Here is a 23342-nt window from a genome sequence, read left to right on the forward strand (position 1 = left end):
AATCCCCCATGGGGACCCGACCCCGCCACCGGGGAACAAAAGCTTCCCAGTTCCCAGAGATGGTCTGAAGTTTCAGGCACACACAGCCCATGGGGAGAAGAGACAATCATGTGACTTCCAAGCTTGGAGACAAGGTCACTCTTGTCCAGCCCTTTTTGTCTCCACAGGAAGAAGAGCCTTTGATTGCCTGACAAAGGATGGGGCTGGTGCTGGCTCCCCATGGGCGGGTCTTACAATGTCCGCATCTTGAGGGTTTGGGAGAACAAGGGGACGAGGTCCAGGTTGGTGGCCCCCAAAGCCCACACAGATGGGTGTGGGGGGCTCTTCCCATTCCTGTTTTAGGCAGGAGAGTTGCATACTCTGGCTGCATCCATTTTTCTGTGGCAGGCTGATTCAACAGCAAGGCCACCCCATTTGTTTTCCATCAGCCACCAAAAATATTTTCCTTCATGGAAGGAGAGAGCTTCCAGGAAAAGAGAGAGGATAAACACTCAGGTGAAGCTGGCCTTTAAGGAACCCTCATATTCCGAGGGCCACAGCGGGTGTGAGTGCTGGCTGCTGGCGACGCACGGGGAGGATAGCGGGCAAAGGGGCACTCGGGCTCCATACCAGAGAAGTATCTGGAATACCTGCTGTGCTGTGCCTTTTATCCGATACCCCTCTCTGTCCCCTCTCTGTCCCAGGTGGTAGACTTTACAGCTGAATAACACATATGCTGCCAGCAGCAAAGGAGGCAGCCGTCTGCATCTGCGTGTGGACAATTCATTTCCCGAAGAGAAGGTGACTACCAACTGAACTTATCAGACAGATTAAGACAGTTGTCAAACTTCAGTGAGCACTGGCATTATTTAGGAAGCTTCCCAGGGATTCTGACTCAGCAGATGGGGCCCAGTAATCTGCATTTTGAACAAGTACATCAGGGATTCTGAGGCAAGTGATCCAGGCAGGTTTTGAGAGACACATCTGCTCATGTTCTTTTGTTGGACTGGCCGGTGCCTCCTTTTCTTGTAGCCAGGACTGGCTGGGGCGGGGACCTTACCTGGCAAAGCACCTCCTAAGATTTTGGAACTGAGGCTCATACAACCAGCAGTGTGTGCCTGTGCCTGAACCAGTCAGGTCAGAAACTTGGCTTTGGGGGTTGCCCCCTCTCCTGCCCCGCCAGCCCCCCACCCTGGTCCTGCCCTCGACCCTGGGTCCTGCCCAGCCTCCTCCTCGTCTGCCTGTGCTCTGAGACACTGTCCTCAGCAGCCTTCTGGAATGGCCTCAGACACACCCCAGGAGGTTGTCTGTGCCCACTTTTCCGTGGACTGTGCTCCCCGGACCTGACCCTCCATGCGTCTCAGGCTGCCTCAGTGTCCCACAGGGCCCTCACTCGACTTAGTCCAGACAGAACTCAGCTTGTTTTCTCTCACACCTGGCTCCACGGTCAATCTTTACCTCAAAAACTGAACCCTCTCCCTTCCCCTCAGCCCCCAGTCAGAATCCTTGGGCATCATTTTTGTTCTTAATCTCCCACCTCCATTCTAGAATAACAAGGAACAGCTACCGCTTTCTGAAAACAAACTATAGGTAATACCTCATCCCGACTCTATGAGGTACATGCTGTAATTGTTCCCAGCTGACAGATGAGAAGGTAGGCACACAGAGCTGGGTCAGTGGCCCAAGGTCATGTGGTAAGTGGTGGGGTTGGGGTGTGAGCCTAAGGCCCCGGCCAATGGGTATGGCGTGCTGTCTCTCAGCCTGGAGCCTCCCCTCCATCCACAGCCCTCTGCATCTGTCGTCTGGACCCGTGTGTGTCCGAGCCTCCCGATTGGCCTCCTTGCCCTTGGCCTTACCCCACTACAACTGTTTTTCCTTATTCAAGTAGGAAATGGTTCTAAACTGGGAATCTGATGTCATCCCTCTGCCAAAACCCTTCAAAGGCTGCCTGTTTCACATTCCCTGGCCGCGGCGAATGAATGGTGGGAGCTGAGTCCCGGCAGGCTGGCTCCAGGTCTGGGCTCTCAACTCCTGCCCCGGCCCCTCTCTCAGCCTGTCTCCTCACCAGCGAAACAGGGACGACAGCACCCACCAAACGGCTGCTAGGGTGTGTGCAGCGCTGGACGGGAGCACACAGCTCCCACATAGAGCTCCTACCGGGACTGTTAAAAAGAAGGGGAGGGGGGAAGGACCGTTGCTCTGAAAGGCGAGATGAAATCCACACGGGATATCACTACATAAGCAGTTTACATACATTTCTCACTTAATCCTCATAACCTTTGGAGACATACATACGATGCCATTTTACAGAAGGAGAAGCTGAGGCCAAGGAGTGGACTGACGGAACCAAGGTCAATTCAAACCTGGGTCTTTCTGTGCGCAAAGCCCGTGGCTCTCCCCGTGGCCTGACCCCGATTCCGAGGTGCGGTATGTTGATGTGGAATTCTAACTCCGTCAGGTCTGGCTGGCTGAAGATCCACTGTGGGTCAAAGCTATGATGACACCTGAGGAAATCTGGAACCACTAACAGGAGAAACTGAGCAAACGGTGAGGCCTGGCATTTGCGTGGGCCTCGGAAGAGCACACAGTCTGCCAGCAGGCGACACCCGCCTCGTTCCAAGGTGCTGGGGGCACCCCTGTAAAAACGACATGCTAGGGGGCCCATCGCTGTTTCTACAACAGTGAGAATATTTATTTTCTCCAGACAGTAAAAATAACATTTTTCTCTCTTTTGTAAAAGTTAAGTACCATTACATTCCATTTTCTTAAATAACAAAATCCTAAAAATATATATTAAATTGTATACAGTGCGTCACACTTCATCTTATATTTTAAAATACATGATGTTTCTATTTTATTCTCAAAGTTGCATATTAAGAGCATATTTACAAATAAAGCCTTGTCATCCAGAGTCAAGATCCCTGCAGGAAGGTGAGTCTGGATGTGGGCAGGTCTTGACGCTGCGTGAACCCCAAAATGGCAGCTCCCTGTGCGGGAAGGGAAAGGGCCCCCCACTGTGTGCTCCTGAAGACACATCCTTTCTGAAGCAGATTTACCTCAGACTTTCCTCCACTCCCCACTTCTGCCTTGTTGAGTATGTTTGACTTGGCAAGACAGAAGCCTGTGACATGGGCTGTGCTGGGGTCTGCAGGCGGCAGGTGAGGCCCCTTGTCACCCCTGAGCTGTCCAGTCTGAGGGGAGGCAGCTGCAGCTGGAAGGTTTAAGAAATACCCCGCGCCAGGGCAGCTAAGCTGAGAGACCTGGCCAGGAGGTAGAACAGTGAGGAAGGTAAACAAAGACACCAGGGGAAACAATCACGAAGTTAAAAGTTCCCAAGGTAGTAACAAAAGCAGACATCAAACACCAAACAGGAGATCCGAAACCCAAGAGGGTGGGGGTTGACTGGGCTGTGGGGTGGGGAGCTGGCTGGGCTCTGGGAGACCTGGATGGCCTCATCAGACAAGGGAGACGGGATCTCGGAGGCCATCCACTGATAAGTGCTCTCGAAGATCAAGTGCCCAGGATGCATGGGGCTTGGTGATGGCCTACGAGCCCTGCTGGTGCGTCAAGACGGCCTCGTGGGATCCTGAGGGGGTCAGGCCAGCTCCTGCCCTGGGCTGACAATGGGGCGAGTGGGTAGCGTTGTATGGGTTTGGCCTGAGGGCCAGAACAGCTGTACTTGCTAGTGCTTTGATCTTTGTGGGTTTCTGGCCGATGGGAGTCTTGAGCCAGAACCCACACTGAAGAAGTCACAGGAGCCTGGTTACCTTGCTCACGCCCAGAAAGAGACCTCAACCCTGTCCTGACAAGGGGGATGTGGAGGAGACACCTGGGGTTCATGCCTATACCTCCTCTGTTCTGCAAGTAAGTGGACACTTGGGGAAGAACATGGGGCGCCATGTGCCTTCCAAGGGGCCAAGGACACTGTGAAAGGCGGCTAAGAGACCAGAGATCAGGTTCACAACTGGCTGCGGTGCATTTACCACGGAGGCCTCAAGATCTGCTACCAGCAGAGCTCCCTCCCTGGTCCCGCACTAAAGGGGTGAGGAGGGCACACAGGCCCAGGGGCCCTGTTACAGCCTCTTCCTCCTTCCCTCTATCACCTCAGGGCAGAGGGTCTGGGCAGGATGCTTTCAAAGTGGCAGCCATGGTGGTCCCCAAAGCCCCTCCCCTTCCTCTTGCATAATCTGCTTGTGATCCTTTCTCAGGAGCATGCTTTTCAACCCCTCCCATCTCCACTTTCTCTCCAAAGTACAGATCTTTCCAGATCTAGTATAGGCCTCCTACTGTGCTCCTGGAAGCATCCCTCACTTCCTCTGGGACAATTTATTTCTCAGGTATTTACTTAGCCACAGGGGACCCTCTGTGGGGTGTTGCTGACAGGTTCCAACCAGGGCCAGGGCTGAGGCTGATGTGTTTATGGAGGTTCGGCCTGGGACAATTTATGGCCTCTCTCCCCCAGCGCTGTCCTGAGGCTGGTTTGGGTTTCCTGGGGCTGCTCCCTGGACAGTAAGTTGATCCTGCTGGCAATGGGCTGTGCCAGAACCAGCAGGAAGGAGGTCACTGGGGCGTCACCAGCACTTCCTGGGACTCCGAATGGGCTGCTCCAGCTGCAGACTCAGACAGCACACTGGCTGTGTAAGGTGGGCAGGGTGGGTGGCAGGGCCCACGGGATGCCCCAAAGGCCAACGGCCACAGGAAGCCCTAGGCAGCTGAACAACTGCCTTTTGGCCAGGCAACCCCCTCCAGGGGCTAAATTCCACATTCCCTTTGTGCTATCAATGGATCTATTCAGGGCACAGGGGCCTTTGTGACTGCATACACCTGACACTTGGTTCAGAGGAGATTCCACGACAGCCGGGAATAGCTTAGAGGGGAGACTGCACATGTCAGTGTATTTCCAGTTGTGTGGGACAGGCCTCTCCCTGCAGACCCAGAGGCCTGTGGACAGCTGCTCCCGGGTAATTATCCTTTCCAGATCAAAGCGTGAAGACAGCATCGAGCAGCTCCGTGACTGCCACAGGCCTGACCCAGTACCTGGGGCAGCGCCCCTGCCCTCCTGTGGACACACTGCCCTATTCCCCCCTTCTCGTGCCCCTATGCGGGCCAGGTCCCAACATCTCCCCTGGTTGCCGGGTGTCATGTTGCCCTGCAGACACCTCCCAGCTGGCCCCACACGGTCCTCGGCCTTTCTGGGAGCAGCCAGGTACACAGATGGGTTGCCAGCATGGCGGAACCCCAGGAAAGGCCACAGCAGGCAGTAGCTTAGGGATTTGGGAGAGGTGGGCAAAGTGCTCCGAAGAGAGAACTGTGAGGCCAGAGGCCCAGGTGCCGCTGGGAGAGTCACACTCTGACAATCGCCCAGGTCTGGCCCAGGCCTGGCCTTCAGAGGCATGGGCTGCTCTTCTCAGCTGCTGCTGACAAAGCCTACTTTTGGACGGATGCGGGGGACTTCTAAGCTGGAGAAGGCTCTTGCTCTCAACCGGCAGCCACTGCAGCTGCACCCGTCAATCTTAGGAGGCCTACCTTCGGAGGGTCTCCGGCCCCCAAAGCCTCCCTCTCTCAGCCCTCATGCCACTCCCAGCAACTCCCTTCCCCATCTGAAGGGCTGGGTAGTGCGAGGCCAGGGGCAAGAGCCCTCTCCCTGCCACTGAGCTTTTCCAGAACTGCCCTCTGTCCCCATAAGAAGGGGCAGAGAGGGCCTCAGAGAGCACAGGCTGCCTGCTGTTTTTTCATCTTCTTTTAAGATGAGGGACACTCAAAGGAGGGACTGCTGGCGCCTGGGTCGCACTTAATGCTGTCTAAAGGCTAAGCCCCATACTGAACTGAGAGAATCGTGGAGAGACGGGGCCTGGCTCAAGTTCCACAGGACCGTGAGCTGCTCAGGGGCAAGGTCAGGTCATCCAATACAATAAGGAGTCACTGAGCACCTATAAAAGCTTTCCGTAGAGCCGACATGGATGTTTTATACAACCGTCTGCAGGCTTGCTCTGCTGATCACCAGGCTATGGAAAGAAGCTGTAGAGAGAAGCCCGTGTGTGGCAGGTGGCACATTTGACGTGATTTGGGGTCAATTCCCAGGCTCTCCCAGGTTGGAGGAGGCCCATCCTCATTCAGCACCCAACGAGCTAGGCCCCAGAGTCAGCACAGAGCACAGGCCCTCTTATGCTTTGGGGTGCTAATGCCCAGGAATACAGGACCAGGCCAGTCCCCAAGAGAACCTCAGAATTCTCCCTGTTTTAAATCATAAAGCCCAGGAGAAAGCGATTTGTGAGGACAAAACAGAGAAGAAGCAAGCAAGACTCAGCATACACTACATCTACCCACCACCCTACCGTTGTCTAGAAGGTACCTGAGCCCAGCGCCAGACACAACCAACTCTGCCATCACAGCCCCTCTGTCCTGACACCCCCATTCCTAGATGAGAGAGACAGAGGTACAGGGAAGGCCCAGACCCGGGACCTTGAGTCTCTCTCCTAAGTGCAGTGATGAAGCAGGGTGAGTCCAGTCTACGCTTGCCCCTGCAGCAAGGTGTCCCTTCCCGGCGCATAGGATGGCGTTCCTGCCGAGGCTGACAGAGAGGCCAAGGGAGAGGCAGGGAGAGTCGGTCAGAGGAAACCACGGGTCCCCAGTGGTCTTGATCTCAGAGGGACCTCGTGTCCTGGGCATGGAGAAGGGAGCTTTTAGTCACTCACAAGAGGATTACGGTCATCTTGTTGACTCTGACCCTTAAGCTTTTTCTTAAAGATGGAAATCGAAGTAGAAGGCTCATAAAAAATGGTCCAGATTTCCCCCGACGTCCCTGGCTGACGACAATCCCTAAGGTCCCCTGAAGCAGGAACACGATGGGATCTGTCAAACAAAAACAACTTAATATTTCAAGTAGAACACGACAAAGCACCCAAAACAACTTACTGTCTCCTGAGATACCTGTACTTTCGAAATGGGACAATGAGTGAGGTGAGGCCTCAGGAAAGACCTAATAGATGCCTGTTGGAGGTCTGAAGGCCTATTGTGTGAATGAAATGTGTCCCGTGGGATGGAAATGCAGCGGCACAGATTCCAGCTCATATAACAAAGAACTTTCTAACTGGAAGAGCTATTCAAATCTGGAAGGGGCTGGCCTGAGACATTATGAGTTTTCAAACTTTCTTTCTTTCTTTCTTTCTTTCTTTCTTTCTTTCTTTCTTTCTTTCTTTCTCTTTCTTTCTTTCTTTCTTTCTCTTTCTTTCTTCCTTTCTTTCCTTTCCTTCTCTCTCTCTTTTTCTTTTTCTTTTTTAAATAGAACATTTCTTCAATGATATTTATCTGGAAGCCCACCTAGTTAAAACAAGAGAAAGCCAAAATCTCTGAAGCAGGTCCTGCCTTATTGCCAACACGTGCCCTTGTCCCCATGTCAGCCCCCAGGGCTGCCTGCTAGGGAAGCTGCAGAGGGACCCCAGTGTCACAAGGGAGTCAGACATGTGCTTTAGGGCCTGGGTGTGTGGCAGAGTGCTACAGAAAGCCTCCTGCTCTCTTGCTGCACCTGAGAGGCTTTCCCAGACCATGTGAATTGCGACTTAGAAAAAAGATATGTATAGATATAGATATAGATAGATATAGAGATAGATATAGACATAGACATGTATATATATGCATATATATAATATTATATATAAATTATATACAAATTATATTATATCTCTTATTATATATGAGAGTGAACTCAGTAAACATTAAAAAAGACATTATTTCCACTGAAAAATGTGAGGTACAGGGTACAGAGGCCTACAAGGGCAGCCTTCACAAAGCAATGGAGGAGCCAGCATATCAAAACTTCTGTGGTGGAGGGCAAGTGAGAAGGTCAGGACAAGGGTGGCTTTTATAAGACACCAATGGTCAGGAAAGGCCTTGAAATAGAGCCTGTATATCAGTTATAGCTCAATAAAACCGGTGGGGGAAAAAAGGAGCAAGCCTGACCTGGGAGCTACAGGAAAGACAGAGTCTAGCAAAAGTCAGAGCTCTTCTCTGTAAGTACACAAACATCAGTAGAATGAATAATTGTCTCCTTTCCTGGAAGGCAGAACTGTTAAACCCAAGTAGCAAAGTAAGGGAAGGAAATATTTTTTCCCTTATTGGTCAGAACAGAAGGATCTCTTAAGTAATTGTTTTTAAATAATTATGAAGCAATACATAATAAAATATTAGGATTCTCCTCCTAAGGATGTTTCCTAATTTCTAGAAGGCATTAGGAAATATGAGTGAGAGTGTTTTAGAAATCTTTGCTCTTATGTGAAGATTTTTTTAAGGGGCCAGCACAAGCCAAAAATTGGAAATTGTTGCTTTTTATGCCCAGACTGTTTCAATCCTCCTTGAAATCATATCCCTTGAATCAGGAGCAAACACGATCCCTCAAACCTCAGTGAGATTTGTCCAGTTGTACATTTCACTCTACAGAGAATGAGGAATGTGTACTGACTTATGTTGCCTTAGGACTAAGGGCTTTGGAATCATGTTCTGATATTACAATTGCTCCCAGACAAATGAAGCGCAGCATAAAAGGAGTTCAGAGCCTTCCCTTCCCGGAATCAGGCAACTTTCTATCATACTCACTTGAATGTGACGTGCAGAAGTATCTTTGCTACAATGGCCGTGACTGTAAGGATGAGAAGGGTTGCCAGGCCATATACTGTCCATCCTGCAAGTATAAAAGACAGGGCTTATTGGACCCGTTTGAGCTCAGTTTTCAGAAAGAGGTCTGTTGGAAGCCGCAAATGAACACTGGTAGCTCAGAAATGCAGGTGTGGCTGAGGAGCCCTCTGTAGGTGGGGGCAGCCACCAAACACAGCGGAGAGCTGGGCTGGCAAGGAGCCCCGGGCCCTCTGAGCACCTCGCCTTGCTCTAGAGCTCCCTCTTGGAGAGAAGCAGGCAGTGTGGGCCAGAGTGCATTCAACTTGGGAGTTGAAAGGAGTGATATGCACTGTGTCTTTACCACTGGAATCACTGTGCAAACACAGAGGAGTTACATAAACTCTTTGGGCATCAGTTTCCTTATCTGAGGAATGAGATGTGTGACCCGTGAAATCCTACTGGGATATAAAAACAAACAACGCAGAGCAAGCACTGGATGGACTCTCCTCCCTGACCTTCTAAGGGGGTCTGCAGGGGAAAACACCTAGGCTGGATAACTACTAACGGTAGGTACTTGGCACGTCTCCCAGCTCCTAAAGGCTCCACCTTCCCTGGCAGAAGAGAATACAGAGTATGCCCCAACCAAGTTAGCCACTGTCTCTCTCCTGCATAACTTTTCTTCACAGCTCTTGTCACTATCTGACCTGTTATTTTGCTTCTTGTCTCTCTCTTCGCACTTACAGGCCATAGGAGGGCAGGGATGTTGACTGCCTACAACAGCGCCTGGCACCACTGAAGCGCTTACATATCTTTTGAATGAATGAATGAATGAATGAATGGAGCTCTTGTAAATGCCAGTGAATTTAGCGAGCTACAACTTGGAGCTCCAGAAGGATATTCTCCAAGTGAGAAAGTGATGGATTAGCTGATTAATCACAATGTACAAAGACACTCATGCTGGATCTTTGGAGGGGAGCACTTTCTCCTGAGGACCAAGGAATCAAGCTAATGAGAGAATGTCCCTCAAAGGCCAGGACCATCACAGAGCCAGTGCCCACAACCCGCCTCAGAAGAGTGCTCTTTCTCTAACTGCCAAAAGCACTGCCCTCAAGCCCCGTGGATTCCATCCCCTTTGGTGGTATCTGGGAACTGCTACCTGGGACAGTCTGGGGTGGGTGGCTAGGGCTGGTGGTGATGACATAGAGGACTTTGGAGGACCGGGCTGCACTGACGCTGAGGTTGGCTTGCTCCGTGATCACCTCAGCCAGTGTCTGGTTGGCAGTGGGCCTCTCCTGTGGCAGCTCTTCCTTGACGGCTGGAAGATCAAAGGAATTAAGTGAGAAGAATGCTGATACAGACAACGGAGAACTTCGGAGGAGAAAGTACTGGCTATGAGAAGGCGGGTTTTTTTCTAATTCACCTCTGCGCGTAATCCTCTCCACTGACCCCACTAGCCCCAAAGCAGAACCTGTCAGGCTCTGGCCCAGATAGTCACAGAAGGAAGGAGCTGTCAACTCCTACTATTTGACTGGTCTCTTTGAGGACACCTGAGCATGCTTTCTTGTTTTCCTTGCACCTCTGCAGCGATGGCACCCTCTTCCTAACTATTCACCCAAATCCTACCTGTTCTCAAGACTGTCCCACCTGAGGAGATGCCTCCTCCCTCTGAGTTCCTGTAGCACACACTGATTGATCTGTTCCTGACGCCCTCGGCATCCAGGACAACGACCAGGTCTCAGACACCCTTGTGTTTCTTGCATGCTGGCAAAGAGATGTGCCTGGCATATGCGTGTACACATCAGAGTCAGAGAATAGGGCTCCACCTTAGGAAAGCTTTTTTAAAAGTTATATTGGGCTTTTCCTGTTGTTCATTTTCTTTTTAAAGCTATGTTTATTTATTTATTTTTTTAGTAATCTCTACACTCAACAAAGGGCTCCAACTCATGACTCTGAGATCAAGAGTTGCATGTACTTCTGACTGAGCCAGGCAGGTGTCCCTTAGGAGGGTTTAAAGAAAGATGGGAAACTGGTCTTTTGGGATTGGTTAGGATATTGAAAGGCAGGAGGATGGACCAAATGACCTTTTTAAAGCCTTCTAATTCTATCAGTCTCAGCTCTTTCTTTCAGTTCTTTTTTCAACCCTGCCATGAAAATTGTCATCAGAACAACTAAAGTAGCAAAATTGACAGGTGTTGCCTCTTTCCTGTATCATGAAGTGTACACAAGTTTTGAAACAGGAGGTTTTGAAACCTGCAAATTGAGCCTGTAGCTCCTGACTCACAGCCCCAGCAAGACCTGACCGGGGCCCTCAGGTCACCACAGTGTGCAAGCGGAGCCTGAGGCACAGCCTGGAGGGCCCCGAAGAAGGCCGGAAAGGGTTACCTTGGTATAAGACAGCAAATCCCTGGGCTTGATTGATGCGATCAGAGAAGAAATACAAAATGATAAAATCCAGAGAGACGTTAAAGGACAGAGGTGGGCGGTTCCTCCCATTGAAACGGACCAGGACACGGTGGGTGTAGCCGTCCAGCAGCTCCACCATGTCTGCGGAATCCCTGATGTCGAACAAGGTGAAGTTGAAGTGGATGTGAGAGGCTCCCGGAACCCGGATGGTCCAGTAGCAGACCCTCCCCGTGGCGTAGGTATCGGGAAAGTCAGGGGAATAGACCACTGCGGTCATGGCCGAGTAGTTCCCGCCGCAGGCACCAACGAGAGCTGTGGAAGACACAAGGACACCGGCCCTCAGCCTGGGGCTCAGCCACAGTTACAAACAAAACTCTTCCTAACTAATGTGATCCAGTTTGGGACATTGTTTTTTGTCTACAAGACCAGACCGTCTTAGGTTTCAGGATCAAATCACAGAATGAATCGCTTAAACCCTGAACAAATGACTTTAGAGGGTTTTGGTTGTTCTTTTTTTTTTTTGCCCAGGAGACTTTAGAATTAGCACACAGCACAGTGAGCACAGAGGCTCGGCCTACGTGGGGGCAGGACTGGAGTCAGAGAGTCTAGGTTCGGGACCAGCTGGTGATGTGATCCCGGGGGCTGCACTTCACTTCTAGAACTCTGCCTCTCTTGTTTGGAGGATGGAGAGACCACCACCTGTTCCTGTATCACACGGATGCGTGAGGACATATGAGACGAAGCACATGAATATGCCGGGGCCTCTTTGGCAGGGCAGGCACTTGATGAGCTAATGTCGTAAAAAGAGAAGGGCTTTACCGCTGCTCGGGCACTCCTGATACATTAGGGGTGCAATGCTCACGTGAGGGTCCACACATTTACCAAGCAGGAGAAAACCGGTCCAAGATGTGACTTTCTGCACAGTGGAAATACTCGGTTCTGATTACTCTGTACTAAGCACATTTGGTTTCTCTGGACTCCCCTTTGGGGTTGGCGAATTCTCGGAAGGGGATACAACCACTTCACTGTATCTGAATGAGTGAAGTGTAAATGAGATCCTGGAAATGAAAGTCCCTGAGATGGAGTGTACGACCGGGATTTAAAAAGCAGGCTTAGGGGGAGTCCCACTTCCCTTCAGTATGTAGAAAGCAGTAAGAGAATGCTGCTCCCATCCGGACAACGAGGAAAAGCTCAAAACTCTTCCTTATACCATCAGAAAGCTGAAGTGTCAAGACCACCAAGAGAAGTGAACTCTAAAAAGTAAGAAGTCCTTCTGAGGAGAGTCGGGGCACACAAAGTGTTTCATTTAAAAAAAAATTTTTTTTTTAATGTTTATTTGTGTGTGGGAGAGACAGACAGACAGACACAGTGTGAGCGGGGGAGGGGCAGAGAGAGAGGAAGACACAGAATCCAAAGCAGGCTCCAGGCTCTGAGCTGCCAGCACACAGCCCAACGTGGGGCTCGAACTCACAGACTGTGAGATCGTGACCTGAGCCGAAGTCAGATGCTTAACCGACTGAGCCACCCAGGTGCCCCAAAGTGTTTCATTTTTAACAGGGCATGAGAGGAAGAGGTGACCACCAAAAAAAAAAAAAAAAAAAAAAAAAAACAGCAAGTAAGATGAAAGGAGCTAAAATGTTGAGCGTGGGCTAGCCTCTCAGTCTAGAATGAGCAGGGGCCCCAGACATGGTGGGAATCTGCACTCACTTGCAAGCAGTTCTGAGCAGACCCTCACCCAGTGCCCACAAGAATGACTGGGGTAGGGAAGGAGGCCAGAGTCCCCCTTGGTGGCACTTGTACAGGGATTATCACTGCTGTTGGTGGACAGGTGTGAAACATTGCCAGCTTCCTAGACCCTCCTCTCAAAAGAGGCAAAAGCCTCAAGCTGCTGCAAACCCTCTTGCTCCCAGGGCCACTGGAGGGGCAGAAGCAAAACCTGTTTGCCTCAGTGGAGGGAACAGGAAACTCCCTCCTTTCTGCCAGAGTAACCAGGCAAAGACCCACTGCTTCTGAGGGAAAAGCAGAGGCAAAGGCATCAGCCCCCGGCCGCCTTGAGCCCCCAGATCCTGCATCAATGCATAGCAGAGGTCTGCTGCCCCTGAGAGATGGGATTCAAACAAGGCAGTGTTTGACTGCTGGCAAGAGAGGGGGTGTGTGGGAAAGCTGAAAAGGCCCCACCTCTGAGGCCCAGTAATGTCCTGTCTAAGACTATGTATGAAGTAGGAGGGCAGGAACCCCCTCAGCTCACCACTAGCATAGCACCAAGTAATAAGCAACAGCAGTCTGCCATTGAGGGAGGGGAAAGAGGGTAAAGAAAGATCCCTTCTGTGGCAAAGGTATGTAGAAGCTACTCAAATCTGAGGAAGGAACAGAAACACTGAAAAAAAACCAAAAACCCAAAACCCACTGGTATCCCAGGCTCCACACTAAGCCACAAGACAACAGCAGTCTATCGCTGGAAGAATTTGAAGACTGATACGCACTCAGGGTAAAGACAGAAACAATAATACCCAAACCCAGCTCAACTACTGATATAATGGCTCAATCCCCACACTAAACAGGCCTTCCCATTTCTGTATACTATATATAGAATTCTATATAGTATATATTCTATATGCTACATACTCAGTCTATATATACTATTCTATATACTCAGTCTCTACTGTTCTTCTACACATAATGTATGGCATTCAATAAAATATGACAACACACATATAAAACAAGCAAGCAAGGAAGGAAAGAAGAAGTGGAAAAAAAAGACTCATGGTCAAGCGATAAAACAATCTATAGGATCAGACTCAATAATGATGCAGATGTTATAGAACTATCAGCCAGGGGCCACATGATCAATACAAAAAAGATCTAGTGGAAAAGATGGGCAACATTCCTGGACAGATTGGAAATTCCAGTAAAGATATGGTAACTAAAAAAAGAGTCACATATAAATGTTATAAATGAAACAATATCAGAGATGAAGAATTCCTTTGATGGACTTATAAACAGACTACACACAGCTAAGGAAAGAATCAATAAATTTGAAGATAGGTCAATAGAAATTATCTGAAATGAAAAACAGAGGAAAAAAAGAAGTGAGGAAAAAAAACCTGAAAATAGAATGGAGCCTCCAGTAGCTGTGGAACAATATCAAATGATCTAACAACTGGAGTTCTAGAAAGAGAAGAAAAAGAGAAGGGGGCAGAAGAAATATTTGAAGAGATAATGGCTAAGAATGCTCCAAAGTCAATGATAGGTGATCTAGGAATCTAGGCAAATAACAAGCAAACCAATTTAAAAACAAAAATTAAAAACAAACAAAACAAACAAAAAACACATCTAGATACATCATAGTCAAATGCTGAAACCCAAAAACAAACATAAATTCCAGAAAGCAGGCAGAGAAGGGAAAAGATTACGTACGGGGAACAAAGATAGAGCCAACATCACTAGAAACTGTGCAAGTCACAAGGCAAGGGAGCATTTTTGAGATACATAAAGAAAAAAAAACAACCTCTCAGCATAGAATTCAATATCCAGCAAAAACATTTTTCTAAAATGAAGGTGAAATAAGGTTTTCTCAAACAAAAGTTGAGAGAAGCCACTGACAGCAGACCTGCATTAGAGAAAATGCTAAAGGAACTTATTTTGGCCAAAAGAATATACCAGATGGCAAATAAGAACATGAAAAGATGTTCACCATCGTTGGTAATTACAGAAATGCAAATTAAAACCATAATGAGTTGAGGCGCCTGGGTGGCTCAGTTGGTTAAACGTATGACTTCGGCTCAGGTCATGATATCACGGTTTGTGAGTTCAAGTCCCACATCAGGCTCTGTGCTGACAGCTCAGAACCTGGAGCCTTCTTTGAATTCTGTGTCTCCCTCTCTCTCTCTGCCCCTCCTCTGCTTGTGCTGTCTCTCTCTCTCAAAAATAAACAAACATTAAAAAATTTTTTTAAAAAACATGAGTTACCACTGTGTACCTGCTAGAATGGCTAACTCTAAAAACAAAACAAAACAAAACAAAACAAAAGACTATACAAAGGACAGGAGAGGATGAGGAGCAACTAAGAAGTCTCACGTATTGTTTGTCAGAATGCAAAATGGTATGGCCAGTTTGGAAAACAGTTGGTAGTGTCTTATAATGCCAAATACGCACTTAGCATATGACCCAGAAATCCTACTTCTGGGTATTTACCCGAGAGAAATGAAAGCGCATGCTCACACAAACACCTGTACATTTAGGTGAAAAGCAGCTTCACAGCATCTTTATCATAGACAGACCAATGTTTATCAATGGGTAAATGGATGAACAAATTGTGATAGATTTGTATAAAGGCATACATATTGCTTCTTAGCAATAAAAAGGAGCTACAGAAACAATCGTGGGTGAATCTCAAAAGCAGTACACTAAGAAGACAGACATAAATGGTTACATACTATATGATTCCATTTATATGACATTCTTCAAAAGACAGAACTATGCAGATGGAATACAGATCTGTGGTCACTAAGGGCTGGGGGTGGAAAAAAAGACTGAGCACAAAAGGGACAAGAGATCTTTTTGAGGTGATGAAAATGTTCTATATCTTGACTGTGTATTTGTTTGTCAAATCTTATCAAACTGTACAACTAGAAGGGCGATTTTTACTGTATCTAAATTACACCTCATAAACCCAAAATTTTTAAAAAGGGAAGCTGTAGAAAAAGATTTCCTGGGTAATCATCCTGACTTTCCCACATCCTAACTGTGAATTTGCACAAGAAACTAGATACCTCAGTTTCCTTATCCATACCAATGAAAATAATAATAGTTTCTCCCTCGTGGGTTTTATAAGAATTAAAAGGAGTTGATCTATGTAAAGTGTTTAGTACAGGACCTGGCACATAGTGTAAGCTCAGCATTAGCTATACTACTATTATTATTTGTAAAGAATAAAGTGTTCAGTTTAAACTGATATTTCAACACCAAAAGGCAGACCTTAAACTTAGTACTTTTGATTTCCAGATGTGTGCCATGCAAACAGCAGATTCAGTTCAGCAATTTTGAGAGCAGACACATGACATCTATGATAGATTACTAAAATTCAGTGGTAATTCAACAGGAAACTCGAAACTCAGGAATATAGTCAAATCTTATTTCTGAAGGGGAGATTGGCCTGACACATACAACCTGAGCAGGTGGAGGCCCTGGAATAGCCCTGGGCAAAACCTCCAGTGGCAGAATGCCAGTGTCTTCCTACCTTCTTTGATTTAGCATCTCCAGCCAGCCTCGGTATTAGCTAAGTCAGTTTCTTCAGGAATAGACTTCAGGCATTAGCTGGGATCAGCCAGCCTCCCCCAGATGCAGCCGAGTGGTCCGCTTCTAGACACGAACGATACTGGACATGTCGAAGGAAATAAACCCTAACCAAATGGGTCCTAGCCATGAATCAGATTCCACTGGACCCAGAAAAGGAAAAGAGTATTACCGTATTCCATCAGCTCTAGGGGGAACATGGACATGTCGAAGGAAATAAACCCTAACCAAATGGGTCCTAGCCATGAATCAGATTCCACTGGACCCAGAAAAGGAAAAGAGTATTACCGTATTCCATCAGCTCTAGGGGGAACATTTTAATCTTTAAAAGTGGAAGGTATCTGTCAATCAAGGCATGTCACTGTTTAATTGGAAGAATTTTTTTCCCCTCAGTGATATGCAAAATGATGTTGCATCTCACAACTGATAGTGTCTTGGAGTCTATGAAATAATATTACTAATGCAATCTTAGTGGTCAGATTTTACTGGACCTTAGGCCCTCAATATTTTTCACCATTAATCTCTTCTCTTTCCACTGAAGCAGAAGTTCTATGAGGGGGGGAAGTATCTCCATCTGTGGGACCTTGGGCAAGCTACTGAACTTTTATGACCCTCAATTTTCTCCTCAGGCAGATAAGGATAATAGTATCTGCTTCAACAGTATTGTAATTAAGGGAGGGAATGCATGAAAAGCAAATACAGTGAAGTGCCCTATAAAACTATATGTGCTCAACTAATGTTACAGAGTAGGAGCCAATCCATGACTCCCCTGTCTTTTCAGTGTCTAGAAGCTGAGAGGTACCCAAGAGGCCAGCCTGGGCAGCCTCTGTAGCCTACTCTTGACTCCTGCCTCTCTGACCTTTTTCTCTTTCGTTTTCTTTCTTTCTTTCTTTCTTTCTTTCTTTCTTTCTTTCTTTCTTTCTTTCCTCTCTTTTTCTTTTTCTTTCTTTCTTTCTTTCTCTTTCTTTCTTTCTTTCCTCTCTTTTTCTTTTTCTTTCTTTCTTTCTCTTTCTTTCTTTCTTTCTTTTTCTTTCTTTCCTTTTTTCTTTCTTTTTCTCTTTCTTTCTTTCTTTCTTTGTAATGTTTTAAATATTGTTTAATGTTTTAATGTTTTTAATTTATTTATTTTGAGAGAGAGAGAGAGAGGCCCGAGATGGGGAGAGGCAGAGAGAGAGAGACAGAGATAGAGAGAGAGAGGGAATCCCAAGCAGGCTCTGACACTGTCACTGTAGAGCCCTCCAGGGAGCTCAATCTCATGAACCTTGAGATCATGATCTGAGCTGAAATCGGGAGTTGAGAGCTTAACCAACTGAGCCATCCAGGCACTCTAGCCTCTCTGATCTTTTATTTGGTTCTGATAATTCAATAACATTGAGTCCTAGGGGCAGCAGGAGCTCTGAATCTTCTGTTAGTGCTGCATTTACACACAGTATCCAGCCTACTTCAGCAACCTCCTGAAGCTCAGGAGAGTTTGCTGGAAAATCAGTCAGACAGACAGCCTACGGCAAATTACTTGATGTGGCAATGATGACAGAGCAGACAGCAGCCTCCATAGTCCCTCTCCTGAAGTGCAAACGCAGCCTAAGAGCCACTAGAGCCGAGGAGCCCAGAGCGGAGAACAAGAGGTACCCACGGACATTCTGACTGGGACCTGGGTTCCGGCCACACTGGTAGCAGAGCCTGATATGCTGGGAAACCATCACCTGGTCCCTTTCTCCAATCTTTAAAAAACAATTTATTTTAATGTTCATTTATTTTTGACAGAGAGAGAGTGAGAGAGAGAGAGAGAGAGAGAGAGAGAGAGAGAGAGAGAGAATGAACGGGGGAGGGGCAGAGAGAGAGGGAGACATAGAATCCAAAGCAGGCTCCGGGCTCCAAGCTGTCAGCACAGAGCCCGATGCGGGGCTCGAACTCACGGACTGTGAGATCATGACCTGTGCCAAAGTCGGATTCTCAACTGACTGAGCCACCCAGGCGCCCCTCCGATCTTTTTAAAGAGACATCTTTGTCCTCCCAAATTATGGGCCAGTCTGTAGTCACCATCTCCAAAATGCTCAGCTTTATCCAATGCATCATAAAGACTTCTATGAGGTAATAGTTGAGCTATTTAGACCACTTTACCCTCTAGCAAGGAAACTTCAGAGATTATTTCTACAGGGCTGCATTTTGTACCTTTCTTTGCAGAGCTGAGGAGTGGGAGTTATTGGAGCTGGCTATGGTCAGGGGTCCCTGCCGGTCAACATGCATCAGGGCCTCTGGAGACTGGAGCAGGCAGCTTCTCAGAAGGCCACCCCTGTCAGTCCCTGAAGCAATGGAAGCCAGAGAGGGCAGCTTCTGGACGGCTGCAGAAGGGGCCGGTTTGACAATACCAGGCACACTCTATTCACATGCTTTTAAAGCATTAAACTGGATCTGCTATCATGACCTATTTTATTGTTGTTAATAAAAGGGATTCTAGTTGCTGCAAATAGAGAAATAAAAATTGTGGCAAACCTGGGTTTGAGTTCGGAATTTGGCTCTTATTCACTTGGACAAATTATTTTATCTTTTGAGCCACAGTTTCCTTATCGGCAGGGCTGTTGTGAGGGTTAAATAATATAAACAAAAGAACCTGGAATCAAGGCTGGCACACAGCGAGTGCTCAAGAGACAGCCATTATTTTCATTATAATTAATTCATCTCACTGCACCTTTGTGTGAGACCCAGCTCTATCTCCCAGATATATTTCCAGTACCAAAGATGATACTTGGTACCTGACTGACTTTAAGTCACATTATTTCCATTTGACACATCCAGTACAGGCACTGTACTAAAGAAAACGTAATTCTGTCACACAGCAGACACCCAATCAAAATGTGCGAAATGAAATATTACCATGTAAAAATATTCTGTTTTTTAATTTATATATAATCCACCATTTTAACAATTTTATTTTATTTAAAAAAAAAATTTTTTTAAGTTTATTTTTGACAGAGACAGGGTGCAAGCATGAGCGGGGGAGGAGCAGAGAGAGGGAGACACAGAATCCCAAGCAGGCTCCAGGCTCCGAGCTGTCAGCACAGAGCCTGACACGGGGCTCGAACTCACTAACTGTGAGATCATGACCTGGGCTGAAGTCGGACACTTAACCGACTGAGCCACCCAGGCGCCCCAAACAATTTTAAAGTGTACAATTCAGTGGTATAATATTCACAGTATTGTATAGCCACTGATATTATCTAATTCCAGAACATTTTTCATCACCCCGACAAGAAAACCTATATTCACTAAGTGGTCACTTCCCATCCCTCCCCTCTCCTCCCTTGGTGACCACTAATCTGTCTTCTGTCTGTATGGATTTGCCTATAAGTGGAATCATAAAATATGTGGCCCAACAAGTGTGGTTTCTTTCACTTAGCACAATGTTTTCAAGGTTCATTCACAGTATAGCACGTATCAGTAATTCATTCCTTTTTGTGGCTGAATAATATTCCATTATGTGGATATAGCATACTTTGTTGAGCCACTCTTCTGCTGATGGACGTTTGGGTTGGTGCCACTTTGGGGCTATTGTGAACAGTGTTGCCATGAACACTCAGGGAGTAGTTTTTGTGTGAACATATGTTTTCAACTCCCTTGGGTATATATGTAGGAGTGGAATTGCTGGGTCATAAGGTAATTCTGCTTCACGTTTGAGGAACTGCCAGACTGTTTTCCACAGCAGCTGCACCATTTAACATTTCCACCAGCAAGGAATGTGTGTTCCAATTTCTCCATATGCTCACCACCATCTATTCTCCGGTAAAAAAAAATTAACACATATTCTGTTTAAAATAGAAAAACAGGTAGCAAACCCACATACCCTGCTTTCTTTCTGTTTACTGTGTAATCCTACGGCTTGCTGGTGGTGTAAGTCCTGGCAAGATATTTACCCTTTCCATGTCCTAGAACTCTCTTCTGTAAAGAGAGAGTGATGGTAATAATGCCTTTCTTAGACGGCTGCCAGAAGGACCTAATTTATGTAAATTTATAATTTATGTAAAGCCTTAACACCCACTCTACGTACTCAGTGTTTATTTCCTTTCTTTTGTCACTTAAGAGTAGGCCAGGCAATTTGTAAGCTCAGTAAGCATACTCTCCTGGGCTAGGGTGTCAAAGCAGAGAATTTTATAGTAATGGACTTTGGTAGTGAAAACCTAAATAGATGTGCAGAACAGATTATTCGCCAACCATTCTTAAACATTAGCCAAGTTTCAGTCTTTAGCTTTAACAGGGGTACTAAACTGAGTATTTGTCTTTTTTGTTTGTTTGTTTGTTTGTTTACTTTTGAGAGAGAGAGAGTGGGAGGGAGAGGGGCAGAGGATCTGAAATGGGCTCTGCGCTGACAGCAGAGAGCCCAGTGCGGGGCTTGAACTCATGAATCGTGAGATTATGACCTGGGCCACAGTTGGACTCAACCGACTGAGCCACCCAGGTGCCCCATATTTGTCTTGACATAACAGGAGGTATAGGGAGCCACTGGCAGTCTCCAGCAGGCACACTCAACCAAAAAGACCAACAGTTGACCACATGAGTTCCGCTTGCCAATCTTTCTCTCGTCCTCTGCCCAAGCACACACTTCTGACAATATCTAAGCTATAACCTGTGAAAGGCTCAGTTATAAACTTGGGGTGGCTTTACACCCCATATGTACATACATACACCATATGTAGTAGCTGGATTGTGTCCTACCATGCCTGGTAACTATGAATGTGCCCTCATTTGGAAAAAGGGTCTCTACATATGTAATCAAGTTAAATAAGGCCACACTAGATGACAGTGGGCCCTAAATCCAATGACTAGCGCCCTTATGAGGAGATACAGAGAGACGGAGAGGCACGGACAGACAGAGAGAAAATGGCCATGTGAAGGAGGATGTAGAGATTACAGTGATGCAGCTACAAACCAAGGAATGCCAAGGACCGCCAACAGTGACCAGAAGCTTGGAAGAGGCAGAGGAAGTCTTCCCTGGAGCATGACCCTGACAAAACCTTGCTTTTGAACTTCTAGCCTCCCAAACTATGAGAGAATAAATTTCTGTTGTTTGAATCCTCCTGAGTTGTGATCATTTGTCATAGCAGCCCTAGGAAACGAATACACCACATGACATTTCTGCTTAAAGCTGAGTTGCTCTTCGGGTTGAGATGGTAGGAGTACATCCACTCAAGCCTCACGCCTAACAAAGACACCATAGACTCTATAGTGTATCTTAGTGACCTCAAGCCTTTCCTTTTGTCTGCCTCACTTGTGAGAGTCTGTCTTCTACCATTTAAAATCTGGAGCGACATTGGTACTCTAGCTCTCACAAAGTCTCATTACCACCGAGTGGATGCGGGGGGTTGTGATGAGGGATCAGGTAGCCCAGAGGTTAGAATAAGGTGCAGGAGAGGTCAAGGCCCCAGATCTATACCCCATCCATAGCACACCCTACCCCCAGCCAGCATCTCACAGATGTGGCGGGTCAGAGAGGAGGCCGGTCAGGGCACACTCAGTATCAGCCCTGGAGAGACAACTTGAAGCATATGTTCTCTTCTCGGCTGCATCACAATAAGATCCCAAATGCCAAGGAAGACATTAAAGGGCTTGGAAACCAAACAATTAAATAAGAGGACCTTAAGGCTGATACTGAACAGCTACACCGGTGTCTACATTACATGGCAAAGGTCATCTTTTCTAGGTTGCCGAAGTACCCCACGATAGGCCTCGTCTCTTCCAAGCACATGGCGCGACCGTAATCAATTACTGTTAAATGTCTGTCCTCCCTTCTAGAGGGCAGGGGCTGAGTCTTCCTGGTCAGTGTCGTATCCCCAGGGTCTGGTCAGGGCCTGGCCTGCAGGAGGCGCTTAATAAGTATTGCCATGTCAGTGAAAAAATGAATGAATGGAAGGGGGGGAGGGAGGCTGGGCAGGTGGTTCCTCTGGCACAAGGGTTCCTGTATCTTGGGCAGCAACGGGCACAGGGCATACTCACTATCAAAGAGGATGATCCTGCCATCACCGCCACAGGGCTGGGTGTGATCCCCGAAGCAGACGCTGTTGCACTCGGTGCTGGCTGCCTCCCCGTACTTCCAGTAATCAGGATTGTTTCCACAGAAGCAAGCATAGCCTGACTCCATCCCAGCAAACTGCCACAGCAGAGAAACAGCACTCGGTAAATGTCAGCCTGGGGTGTCAGGCGGCCTGAGGAAGCCCCCAGGCTCACCCTCTGGCTCCTCCCTCACTCCATTCCCTCAGTACTCATTACATACTGTATACAATTATGTTTCCCCTTTGGCGAGCATCCCTTTTAATGCTTGTATCTCTACGGTTTTTAAGTGAGTTTTAGGGCAGTGTGTGTGTGGGGGGAATCCCACAAACTTGAAACATTAATAATAGCAGCTAAACATTTTATTGAATGTTTACTATGTGCCAGGTGGTAGGTGCTTTCTGACTACTCTCCCCCGCAAAGTCATTACAGGCCCCATTAAAACTTTTCATTTTATTTATTACCATATGGTAAAACTATTTATATGGTATGTAGTTCTGTAAATTTTAACCCATGTATAGATCTGTGCAATCACACCAATCAGGATACAGAACAGGCACACCACCCCCAATAACTTTCCTATCCTGAACCTGCCACTTTATAGTTCTCCTTCCTATAAACAAACCTTGGCAGCTACCTACGAGTTTGCTGTTACTATGGTTTTGCTTTTTCAAGAATATTGCACTCTAAGACTGAATGTTTATGTCCCTCCAAAAGTCTTATGTTGAAATCCTAACTCCCACTATGATAGTAGTTGGAGGTAGGGCCTTTGGTAGGTGATTGGGTCATGAGAGCACAGACCCTCATGAATGGGATTAGTGCTCTTATAAAAGAGACCCCACAGAGTTCCCAAGGCCCTTCTGCCATGTGAAGACACAGCAAGAAGACGGCCACCTCCGAACCGGGAGACAATATCTCACCAAACACCAAATCTGCCAACAAGCTTGGTCTTTTACTTCTAGCCTCCAGAACTATGAGAAACAAATGTTTGTTTACCCAGTCTATGGTAAGTT

General features: G+C 47.2%; 1 protein-coding gene across 2 annotated transcripts in view; it reads right to left on the bottom strand.

The window, feature by feature from the left end:
* Nucleotides 1-2645: 2645 nt before the first annotated feature.
* Nucleotides 2646-23342, bottom strand: part of KREMEN1 (kringle containing transmembrane protein 1) — a 73058-nt gene continuing 52361 nt past the window's right edge. Inside the window, exons 5-9 of one of the 2 annotated variants that reach the window (XM_043558024.1) lie at nt 22276-22429; nt 10972-11304; nt 9746-9904; nt 8572-8656; nt 2646-6831 (exon numbers count right to left, since the gene is read on the bottom strand). In XM_043558024.1, the coding sequence (XP_043413959.1) occupies nt 6663-6831; nt 8572-8656; nt 9746-9904; nt 10972-11304; nt 22276-22429 (900 nt within the window). In that variant the 3' untranslated portion in view covers nt 2646-6662. Of the gene's footprint in view, nt 6832-8571; nt 8657-9742; nt 9905-10971; nt 11305-22275; nt 22430-23342 lie in introns of both variants that reach the window. The other variant, XM_043558023.1, reaches the window with a different exon arrangement.

Source organism: Prionailurus bengalensis, chromosome D3 (assembly GCF_016509475.1).
Source record: "Prionailurus bengalensis isolate Pbe53 chromosome D3, Fcat_Pben_1.1_paternal_pri, whole genome shotgun sequence".
Taxonomy (NCBI): domain Eukaryota; kingdom Metazoa; phylum Chordata; class Mammalia; order Carnivora; family Felidae; genus Prionailurus; species Prionailurus bengalensis.